Below are 12,569 nucleotides of genomic sequence, written 5' to 3' on the forward strand. Positions count from 1 at the left end.
GCAAGCAGCGTTAACCAACACTTACAAGGATGTAGTTTATTTATTGATGTAGGAACAAATGAGATTCAGAGAACTCAGGGAACTGACTCTGTTGGAGGATCATTCCTAAGTTAACATCACTTTCCACACTTCTGCTCCTGGGCATGGACAGTCTCTTCATGGGGAAGTTACCATATCTCCTTGGATGGTTGCTGTTAGGGACTCTGGCACTTAGGACTTCATTAGGAATTCGCAGGCCGTTGGTAAGGTGTGGCTTATGATCTGAAAGAAAAGGAATTCCCTTTTAGAATTCCCAATTTGAAAGACAAATATATCCTAAGGCATTTGTTTAACAGATTTCTTTCAGCAGATATTATTAAAATTATAATATGGGTCTTAGTCCACCAACTCAGGCATGCAAGAAATGGTTCATTTCTTAATTGTCTTTATATTAATTTAAATCAGACTTTAGGCTGGATTTCTTCTGAGCTTACAGGACATTTAATCGAAGTTGTTGTTGCCCCCGCCTTCGACCCTACAGAAGCCCCTGTTGGCTGTCTCTGCAGTGGTTCTCACTGAAAAGACGCTTTTCCAAGTTTGTACTTTGAATTGCAAGAATTCTACTGCTTCTGTTCTAAATGGAGCAGTCTTTGCTGAGTCCTGAAGCCTAAGGGCTATGGCCCAGTCCCTCTGTGTTTACCTCACTGATTCTCCCTGAATCCCTGAACCTCACCAGAGAGCAGGATACTGGAACTCAGTTCTCCTAAATCCCACCAATACCCATCTCTTTCCTAGTCGGTGGTAATCTCTTCGTTGTCTCTTTCAGCTCTCAAATGCTTTCTGCTCCCTTCTTTTTCCTTCTTGGAACACCTTGCAAATCAGGCCTTCACGAAAGATTGGAAAGACATTGTTTTCCAGCAGCTTCCACTTTCTGCCAAGAAAAAGGCTTTGAGGCAAAATGCTACCAGGGACTTGGCTAGCTTCTTAGAATTTAAAGAAGAGCAAAATGTAAACTAGCATTTCAGCAAATTAGCCTGCCATTTACTCTTTCTCAAAATTGCCAAGGCCTTGGAGCAGAAATTAGATTCGACCCTCTGCTTTGTAGGAGTTGAAAATTTTTTCAGCTGTGGAAACCAACATGCTGTTTCTCAGAGTGTAAAGATGAATGGGAGTAAACACTGATGATTCACCTAAATTGTGCATCCTCTCCGTCATACTTCACCCCACCTCTTTCCTTCCCTCTGCTCCCAGCATCTTGCTGCTCAGAGCTAAAGACAAATTTTTTTCCATAGTAATTTACCTTTACTTGGTGAGTTTTTCATCAGAGTGATTCATATTTGGGGGATTATGTTTTGTCAAAGATCTCATAAAAGCCAGCAATTCATAAGAATAAAAAGTCAGCCTCAGTTTATGTAGCCTAGAAGAGGTTTCCAAAGATAGCAATGGAAACTTGCCCTCGAGGCCTAAATTTAGGATGGGATCTTTTCAAACACTCTAGTGGCCACTTGGAGCCACCCATGAATCAGGAAAGCAAGAAAGATTTTTAATCAAATTTTACAGCAGATTAGAAATCACTGAACAGGAAAAATTTTAAAAAGGAAACATCTAGAGACTCTTCGTGCAAAGTCCTACGTTTGACCGCAACTTTAAGATACAGTCATATATGCTGTTAAGGCAAGTATCTGTTGAACATGGGACAGGCCGCACTCAGTCATTCTTGGGAATGTCTGCAACTCACCCAGGGGGATGAGGACAGCAGTTGCCAGCAGAGAAGCCCAAGACGGGAGAGATTACCTAGGACTCGGATGAGAAAGGATGCCACAAAATATATGGGGCACCTAAAGTGGGGAGTCCTTGGTTTCAATTCATCACTTAGTCTGTCTAAAAAATCTGGAATTGTGTGTTTTATATGTGTGTTTATATTAGTGTACGTGTCCTTCATGGAACAGTATTCACCATATATCCAGTTAATCAAGCATGGAGGCTGGGCATTATTGTTATTTCCCTTCTTTCTGTGATTCTGCACATGCTTAGTAAATCCTGCAGATTATATCTGTACAATTATCTCACTTTGTCCATTTTTTTCCCTTTCTGCTATAACCACCTTAGTTCAAACCATCTCCAATCTATTATTCCTACATCAGAGAGGTTAAAACACGCACACGCACATGCACATGCACTGACTCTTGGCTTATGCCTGCCTAAAAGCCTCTAATACCTCCTAGTATATCTGGAGGCACTGTGCTATCTGACCCCTGACTCTCCTCCCCATCTCATGTGAGTTGCTAATCTCACTTACTCGTGACTGTCCGGTCACACTCTCTTGTTCTTTCTCTCCCCAGAGCCTTTGTTCATCTGTCTCTCCTTCCTGGAATCCACCTCCCCATTCCTCTTCTCCAGTTCTTAGCATGGCTTTCTCTTTTTAATCTTTCAAATTTAACTTAAATATCAACTCAGGCACTTGCCCTCATTCCATATTTACCAACACAATACCCTGGTCATCAAATTCATAGCATTTTTGTGAGTTTTGTCATTACATATTTAATTATTTCCATACTTCTTTGTCTGCCTTCCCCCAACAGACCATGAGTTTTGTGCAAACAGGAGCCATGTCTGTGCCTCTCACCACCATTTCTTCGTTGCCTAACGCAGCACCTGCATATACATATACCACACTCTCAGTAACTTGACGTGAATTACCAAGTCCTTGTCAGGCTGGGGGGTTATTTTGTACTGCAGCAGAAATTTAACCCAACTCAGAGCAAGGCTAAACCTAAAAGAACTGATCTTGCTATCTGTTTTGGTAAAAAGATGTGATTTAGATACTGAAATTTCTTTGCAAACACACCATCCAGGTGGTGTTTCTTATTGGAGATTATTGTCAGACAATTTGTATACCCTAGTCATTTTGATCAGAGGCATCTTGCTAATCCCTAATTCTCCTTTCCACTAAGTCTCTGGAAAAGACAGTGCATTTTTAAGTGGTTGGAGCCTTAAAAATCTTTCTCCTTTAATGTCCTTTATTTTTTCTCAGTCAATATATGTACGCGATGGTAGAGGGCAGCTACATTACTGACAGGATTAAACATTGGAATAAACTCTGAGGAAAAAAAGAATTTTTAAAAGGCAGCCATTAATGTTTTCTTAGTTAGTGGGTAATGGCTAAAAGGTGCTAATTCTCTCCCGAGAGCAAGCCTATCTGCCATTACTGTCAATGCGATTTATATATGCTTATTAAAGAAAGAATAGGCTCTTGACCATGGGCCATAACGATTTTTCTTATAACTGGGCCATGGTTGCTCCAACACTGTTTTACTACTTTTTTATTATTTATGCTCTGCATACATATTCTATTCCTATGAGAAAAGAGAACAGACATTACTTGCTATTTTTATCACTGAACTTCTCAGTCGTGCTAAACAAAATGTTTCCCTATTTCAGAGCTGCCAAGAACTTGACAATTTGGGGAAATATTTAATTTGAAGTATTAGAAATATGTTTCTGGATATTTCTTTACTATCGATTGGTTCATTAATAGAGCTTTTAAGAAGAAACATGACAACTTTGGGATTGGGGTGGGTTCACTGAGTTGAGACTCAGATTTTAATAGGGTGAAAAATAGGAAAATCAATACAAGAAGATATAAGAGCCCAAGTGATTTTTAAGCCTTTCATATTTTTCATTCTATATAGCTTGCAATTCAATGTTACTGATGACTCTAAAGCTTTGTGTTTGAAAATTATTAAAGGCTGATTTTATTTGCTACCGAAGAGGCAGTTCTCCAGAGAGTAGTTTTGAGATCATTGAACAGGAAGAACTGAAAAAGGAGAAAGAAATGATGTCATCCAAGAGGTCAGAATTGCTAAGGATTTAATAGTATTTTTGCATCAGATAGACAAGCAGGAGGCATAATGGGGAGAAGGGAGGAGGAGAGACAATTATTTACAGTAGTATTTTCTTGTTTAAAGAAAAAGTTTGCAGAGAGGGGATCAGAACAAACCAATGCCTTAAAAAAAAGGAAAAAAACACATCTAGAGGTAACAGGACTGCTGTTACCAGGATCAAGGACTAGTAAAAAGGCTTGGAAATTCAGTCGAGTTAAGTACAGTTCAGGGAAGAGTTTTTTACACCAGTGAGTTTGTAAGCATCAATGTCAACTAAGTATGTAGACAGTTTTTCCCGCCCAAAGAAAAGAATGCCTTTTACATTTACTTACAGGCATTTCCTTAAAATGCCATCTAATATTTTACTGTCTTGGCTAAGGAATGGAAATCTGCCAAACTGGATGAAGGAGGCCCACATAGGTGGGTGCTCAATCTTCATTACACCTGGAAGGGATGTTCTGTACATTTTCTCGGGGGCTGATACTGGGATTGGCTCTAATTAATATTTTCATTAATATCATGGATGATGGGATAGGGTAAGCTTGATAAATTTTCCAATTATGCCAAATTGAGTAGTGAAGCTAGCACCTGGAAGAACTTGATTGCAATTTAAATGACCTTTTTGAGTTTCAGAAGAAAGTGAATGACAATTTAATTAGACAAGAGCAAGATGCTGAGAGCAAATCACTAGCAATAATAAGAGTACTTATGTTGTACATTAGAAAACACATTCACAACTTTCTTTATTGATTTTACCTTCAACCATGCAGGTAGGTACAATTATCACTCTGGAGGTAACGGTGGGACTAGTTTGGCTTCACATGGAGTTGACAGAGAAATATGGTGGAATGGAGAGGCATGGGGACTGAGTTGAAAAGTGAATCACTAAATAAATCTGCAACTAAGTTTCATACTAGGGTGTTTAAGAAGATTATACCTTATGTTAATATGTATTAATTTTACTGGTTTTCTCAAAATTGGGCAAGCTTTCAGTTGGTGTATTGTGCTCAATGTAAGTATCCAAAATATAATTGCAAGGAAAATGGCATAGGTCCAGAGGAGATAAACAGAAATTCCAAAGTGGTTGAGAGACTAGTTCCAGGGAAGACTATGGACATTTATTCAGCACAGAAGAGGAAAGGTAAAAAAATACACATGTAACTTCAAACATACTTTCGTGGTTCATTATTGGAAGAATAGTCAACAGCTCTTCATTATTTCTATAGGTATAGGAAACTATACTGTCACATTTTTTCTGGAAGAACATTCTTTATTTAAAAAAAGGAAAAATCACCTAACCATGAAACTGGGATATATCACTTTCTACTGGGATGATTTAGGACAATCGTTGACCCTAATCCCTCTCCATTCCTTTTTCCCTTCCCCCCTCCTTGCCTCCTACCTTCCTTCTCTCCTTCCTTCCTTCTTTTCTTCCTTTCTCTCCTTCCCTCTCTCTTGCCTTTTTTCTCCATTCCTTTCTTCATCTCTTCTTTCCTTTACTAATTCCTTCTACTTTATACAAATTCTGTAAGTTTAGTTTATGAAGATGAGTTTTGTTAAGACTAAAATTTGGACAGAGATTAAAACCTAACCTAAGAAAGTTTTATTATGTAATCTAGCCTCACCCTTCAAGGTCACTTCCATGTTCAAGGTTAGTTCCATATGTAACTGAATATCATGGAGGTATTTGAAATCTTGTATTTTAAAATGTGATATTGTTATGGAAGTCTAATGTTGAAAGTGCCTTTCATACACAGAAAATAATAATAAATTATCTTCTCTTTTAGGTCAAATGGCGGGCGATCATACAAGACTGGAATTTCATAACATAGAGACTGGCATCATCACAGAACGACGGTATCTGTCTTCTGTCCCCTCCAACTTTATCGGACACCTGCAGAGCCTGACGTTTAACGGAATGGCATACATTGACTTGTGTAAAAATGGCGACATAGATTACTGTGAGCTCAATGCCAGATTTGGCTTCAGGAACATCATAGCAGACCCTGTCACCTTCAAGACCAAATCGAGCTATGTTGCCTTAGCTACATTGCAAGCCTACACTTCTATGCATCTTTTTTTCCAGTTCAAGACAACATCCCTAGATGGGTTAATTCTATATAACAGTGGGGATGGAAATGACTTTATCGTGGTTGAATTAGTTAAAGGGTGAGTATATGTCAGTTCAATGACAAACAAAACTTTGGAAGAAGGGACCTCAATTTCTAAAAATATACATTAAACAGAATGTATTGGCTTGTAAGTTGATGAGCAGGGGCATGGGGGTGCAAATAATGTATTCATTTAAATCACTTTTAGGTGTCTTGTCACATTAATGTGGATTCAGTACAGTCTTTCATACCTATATTTCCATACATGAGGTACAAATAACATCGAGTTCTAATTTATGCTAGGCATTCCATGAATCTTACACTTCAAATATGGATTTCCTCACTATGCACACTGTAATTACATGAAAGAATTTCTACAGATTTGTAGGCTAATTTGTGCTAATTTAAATAGCTAATTCAAGTAACAAGATTACTTCAATTCTGCAAAATCCCATTTAGCTCAAGCTTAATTCTATATGAGTTCCTTGAAGAATTTAGAAAGATTTTTGTGAAATTTCCTTGAAACTGTAATGGAAATCTGATGCCTTTTCATTGATGTGGGTATTCATTTGTACATTCAGTGAGTATTGTTGCATGTTTACAATGGGCTAGATTATTGCCAGGCACTAATATATGTTTCTTGCCACCTCATGCACATCTCAGATTCCACCAATCCAGAGCCACACACACGCATGTGAACACACAACTCTAGAGGATGCAAGTGAACACATAAATAAAGCCGAAAAGCTCTATGAAAAGTTTCCTAAGATGATCGTGTACAAAGGTGCAGCAGAGTCTTTAGGGAAATTATAAAAACATTTGAGGCAGGGAGTGGATACCTGGGCTGCATCTTGAAGGATGAGGCCATGTTTCCCTAATAGAAACAGGCATTTAAGCTGGAGGGAGGTGCAAGAAGCTGAGAAGAACTGCCAGTTCAGTGTGGTTGGCAAAGGATGGAGGGGGTGTTGGACATCGAGAACCAGTAGTGAAAGATATTTACCTTCCAAAGTCATAAAGTAGAATGTAGACCATGATTTAAAAAATAATTTGCACTATTTCCTATAGTGAAGACAAGGAATGATCCTCCTTGTTGAAACAGAGTAGTGTTTCTTATCTTTTCGTTAGCCGAGCTTCTGTACAACTCACTCTCATGACTTCTAGCAAGTGTGGAACTGTCGAGGGGGGACCTCCATTTCTAATATCTAGTTTGACTCCACTAAAAATTCAAACAGTGATGGCACTCTCCCACTCTCTTTTTTCCCCAGGTACTTACATTATGTGTTTGATTTGGGAAATGGTGCTAACCTCATCAAAGGGAGCTCAAATAAACCTCTCAATGACAATCAGTGGCACAACGTGATGATATCAAGGGACACCAGCAATCTCCACACGGTGAAGATTGACACGAAAATCACAACACAAATCACCGCGGGAGCCAGGAACTTGGACCTCAAGAGTAAGTGCCTCTGAGTCAGAGTAGCAGGCCTCACCCCACAGTCTCCACTCACATGGCAAATCCTGTGCTTTGGGGGGTGGTGTGTCTTCTGCAAAGACTGACCAGAATTTCATTTCCAGCCCATAATTAATAATACAACACACAAGCCTCTGTTCCCCCTTTAATGTGGCAGAAACATATATATTTTTAATAGCAGCTCGAAAAATGCAACACCTAAGAGTGCATGCATGATTAAAATTTAAAGAGTGGAAAAAACGTATTCTCAGTCTTGATATAATAAAGAAAAGTAAGCTTTTGCAAATCTCTTTAGTCCCTACAGTTTCCAACAGATTTGGAGTCAAGGTAACCAGATACCTAAGGAGTTTCTTCCAGAGATGTCAGTTTTCTTTCCTTGCTGACGTTTCCTAGACACGTACAGATGCTCTGATCAACAGGGGTCTGAGCCTGGCTTGTACCCACGCATCCAACAGCGAATTCCGCCCCCTCCACCTGCACAGACCAGTGGGAATGCTTCTTTCACCAGCTGCTGAGGAAGCCTTAGCAGACTTTTTCCTTCCTTATTGATACTTGATTTCTCAGATGAGCAGCACAAAATGCTTAGAAAACATGTCAGTAATAGGAAAAAATAACAGAAGTTTCTATTCGAATGGGCCTTTATGATTCATTAAGAACATATCCACATATCCCATCTCACTTAACACTACAACAAGCATTGGACAACGTATTATTAGCATTTTATCATAAATGTAGGAAATCTGAACTTTGAGTGACTTGCCCAGGGATAAAACAGCTGGTCCAGTGGAGCGACACATACGCCCAGTGCTGACACACGCCCCCTCCACTGCTGGGTCTGTGCCGTCCTGATGGCTTCCCTGGCCCTGCGGGGGTCACTGTGGTCTCATTTCTGCTTGCAAGAGCTGTTCATTTATATTAATGGGATCTTTCCCTTTGATTCAAAAGGTAAATACATGGGGGAGTTAGAAAACTGAAAAGAGAAAATCCAACAGAACTCTTTCTAGAGTAAAATGTTCTTTCTAAATAGGGTGAAAGAAGAAAGAAAAGTGTTTCGCTTTCTGTAATTGCAGAACGTATTTACAACCCCAGGATTATATTTGTCTAAAACATAAAATGTGTGGTAATGGCTGTCTCCCTTCTTTCAAAGTGGGCCTCTTGTTAACTTCAAAGAGATCCTGTTTGTGCCCACACAAATCTAATAGCTTAGCTCAAAGAGTGAAATGAAATCCAAAGGAAATGCTATTTAACAGGCTAAACCTCTTGCTCTTTCCTCTCTCTGAATGAAGTCAATGGAGTGCATTTTCTGTTTCTATTTTGTGGGTGCTCCTGTTTTGCACAACAGACTCAGGTAGCAATTGTCAAGAGAAAGGGAGAGATTGTGACGTTAGATGTGCTGGCTGTGCCAGCCACCAAAGCTAAAAGGGTGTCCTGTTTGTGTGGGGAGAGACCTCTGTAAGCATAAGTAAGCTTCACCAGAAACAATGGACACTATGTCTAAGACTGCAGTGGCTGGAAAAGAAGCAGTTCGTGGCTGGTTGAAGTACGTGACATGCACAGACCTGCACACTGAGGGTACAGAGGAACCATGCCAGGCAGTGGGTTAGATCTCGCTGGACAGTTAGGACACTGTCTCCTGAGAAGTAAATATTTGCTTATTGTTCAGTTTAAAAAAAAAAAGAAGTAAGGGCAAGAGGTGGTCATGGTATAGGATTCTTTCTGGTGGAAGGGAGGGCTTTAAAAATCTAAGAATCTCTCACCACTTGGCAAGCCATGCTGTGGCAGGCGTCCCACATATAAAGTAGAGGAAGATGGGCACGGATGTTAGCTCAGGGCTAATCTTCCTCAAAAGAAAAAATAAATAAATAAAAACACACAATTTAAATTTGAGGTGAATTTCCCAGGTGAATAAGGAGTTTCTGTACTAATGACTATCCTCCTTTACCTCATGGCGTTCCTTCGTGTTTATGGACTTACCAGACTATGCCAAAAAATGAGAGCAAGTTCCTAAAATTAAAACTTAAAAACCAAAGCTGTGGGCTTGTAAATTGGATGTGTGATCCAATGGCAGCGATCACCTCGAAGAAGCCCTCTTGCTATTTGTGTCGTCAACTAGAGGGAGCTTGAGGAGAGAGAGCATGCTTGCAAGGCGTGACATCCCTGTAGCTCCCACCATCACCACCTTGTGGTGTGTGTGACCATGGGCAGTGGTCAGATAAAGAGAAGTTACTGAGCACTTACACTGTGCTAAGAGTGGAGAGCACAGTTGCAAAGAAGGCGGCAGGATTCCTGTAATGAAAAGCTGTCTGTCCCAAGAAGAAGACCAAAGGTGAGGGAACAATTACAGGACAGAGAAGAACAGGATACACTGGAGAGACATCAGGGCATTGAAACTAATCTGGGGGCACCAGGAAGACTTTTAGAGGAAGGAATGTTTAAGGGACGTCTGAAGGATGAGTAAGAGGCACTAGGCATTGTTTCTCCTGGATGCCCACTGCAAGTAGAGGGGCTTATTGAGATAGGAGAATGACATGAACTCTCCACTCTGCATTGAGCAAGGTTATTTTCTCTGTGTGCTGGTCGTGTATGATTCAGCCACCCTACATGCGGGCAAAGTGAAGGTGGCCTACTTGGGTCAGTGGTTTTGTTTCATGTGTATGTTGCCTAGGAGCTGTACCCTTATAGAATTAAAAGAAAATTAGCAGATTTATTCTACACTCTCCTTAAAGTCATTGAGACAATGTTTAGTTCTCAAAGTAAGGTCAAGCAACTTAACTACATCAGAGTCATGTGATGGCGTTCACGAAAGGCAGATTTCTGGACCCCACCGCAGACAGAGTGAGGCAGAAATCATTTCAGAGTGGTGTGCGGGGAATGACAACCATCTGTATTCTTAAAGAGTGCTCGCTAATCTGGACGCCATGTGTTTCAGAGTCCTGAAAGAACGCAAAATGTCTATAGTTGAGGCCAAATTTAAGTTACTTTTTAATTCAAGTAAAAATCTTAATTTTGCTTTTATTTTAGAATTTTGCTTTTGTTTTGTTTTAGTTTACCAGTCCTGTGCCAAAGTGGCATTTGTTACTTCAGGATTATTGCATTTTTATTTCTCATCTTACCATACCTTAAAAAGACACTAGAGGGCAGCATAAGGCCGCAAAATCTGCTTTTCGGACTCAGGCGGGGAGAAAACTTCAGCAGGCTCCACATGCACTGAGCAGCAGACGTTCTTTGTCTTCGGCCAACTAAAATTCCACAGTTAGCCTGTTAAATAATGAATGCTTTTGTCTGTGGCTCTATTTCATTATATAGACAGGACTTAAGTGTAGAAATGTGAAAGCTAGGGACCGCGTATCCCATTACCCACCTCAACTTGGACGGAACTGGTCAAACTGGGCAGGAGTCTAGTGATCTTCCTCTGAGAAGAGGAATTCCACACAGGTGACCTTGTTCGGATTATCTTTCGTGACACTGCCGTGTTCTCAGGGGGTTGTATGTCTCTCCCTGCTGGTACAGTTTTGCTTTCATCTTTATTTCCCAGCTGTTTATGTTCTATTCCCTCTGGCTATTATGTACAAGCTGCAACATGCAATGAAAACAGCAGCGTAAATTTGCTCTCTGCAATGATTCCCCAGCACAACTGTAGGTTCATTGTGGAACTTTGAATCCTGCCCTCTTCCGCGAGATAGGGGGCTGGTCTGATTCCTCCTTATGTTCCTTCTCTTGTTTCTGAATTTGGCAAATTTGTATATTTGTATGTATATGTATATGGGAAGGAGCTAATATTTATTGACTCCCTACTAAAGCCTAAATAGATTTAAATGAGGTTATTTTATTTAATCCTTGCAATTACCCAGGAATTTGAATTGAGGTCAGTCTTGCTCATTCATTAATCTAGTTCAAGAACAAAGACAGGGAGGAGCAATGTCTTTGGCCCTATCTTCCCTGGGTACCCTTCTATAAGGCATTTCTTAAATGTATCCTTCAGCAAATCGAGGATAGTTTACTTGATGGGGGAAACGTTGAAGATTCTCAGGTGCATAGGATAGAGTGCCCTCAGGTGGCCACTTAGCAAAACTGAATGATTCATTTGTAGGCCACATCTAGGTCAGCCCAGGCAGAACTTTGCCCTTTGTTCTCTCTCTCATACCCCAAATTCCTGCCCCCCAAGGGCTTTGAGTGAGCTCTCCTGCTGTCTACCAATCTTGTCTCTTCCTTTCTTACCACCAAGACCATTATCGGCTTGTTAATGCTCTTCATATCCCTCCTTAAGTTTTACCTTGAAAGCAACCACCAGCTATTGTTTATCCTGTTCCCAAGCCACTCAGAGCTCCCCTAATCAGAGAAAACCCAACCTGGGCCTTTGTTTCAAGTATATTCAATCTCTAGGGAAAGATTTGAAGATAACCAGTATTCTTGCTCTTTTCTTCTTGATCTTAGTCTCTATGACTCAGCTACATATCGTCTCCAATCCTGAATCTAATACGTATTCTACCCTAAAATATTGCTATTTGACATATCACTGCTGTGGCACTGCAGTGATCCAGATTCTATTTCAGAGCCCTGATCATGTTTAAATATGCCCAAACTTTGTACATTCAGCCACGTGACACCTGATAGCCCACTGGCCTTGCCCAGATAATTTACTCAAAGAAGACACTTTCAAAGAGTCTGACATTAACCTTAGCCTTAAAGCAGGAGACGGCATTGAAAATGGAGGCAGGCTCCTGTTGTCCTGTTCGTTGGTTAGGCTATCTTTATTAGATTTTTTTTTTTTTTCAGTTTATGAGGGAAAGAGATTTACTCACATTACTTCAGTTAATGGGAGATTATTTTAAGGCTCTATTAGGAAGTAGGAGAGACAAGAAATCCTTTCAGCTGCTGAACAATGAGGCCATGCAGGGAGTAAGAATTTTGTTCTGTCATACTGGGATCCCAAGAGCATCCCTCTTAGGTGTTCCCCAGATACACACATCCACTACTCCCTGACTCAGTCTCTGCCACCGACCCTCCCTCTATGTGTCTACTCCCACTTGGATAATTTCTCTCTCCTCTCTTCTCTGCTCCCTGATTTCTCCTATCCTTGCCTTCTTCTGCCTCATGACTTCTACTTATTGCTTTTGTTCCTGT

The 12,569-nt window shown here is 40.3% G+C and overlaps 1 protein-coding gene across 5 annotated transcripts in view; it reads left to right on the top strand.

Moving 5' to 3' along the window:
* The window catches only part of NRXN1 (neurexin 1), a 1,071,934-nt gene that overhangs the window by 531,041 nt on the left and 528,324 nt on the right, over positions 1-12,569 (top strand). For all 5 annotated transcript variants that reach the window (XM_046659961.1, XM_046659962.1, XM_046659966.1 and 2 more), the window contains 2 exons: positions 5,651-6,032; positions 7,240-7,430. In XM_046659961.1, coding sequence (XP_046515917.1) covers positions 5,651-6,032; positions 7,240-7,430 — 573 coding nt within the window. The remainder of the gene's footprint in view (positions 1-5,650; positions 6,033-7,239; positions 7,431-12,569) is intronic.

This window comes from Equus quagga, chromosome 5 (assembly GCF_021613505.1).
Source record: "Equus quagga isolate Etosha38 chromosome 5, UCLA_HA_Equagga_1.0, whole genome shotgun sequence".
In the NCBI taxonomy this organism is placed as follows: domain Eukaryota; kingdom Metazoa; phylum Chordata; class Mammalia; order Perissodactyla; family Equidae; genus Equus; species Equus quagga.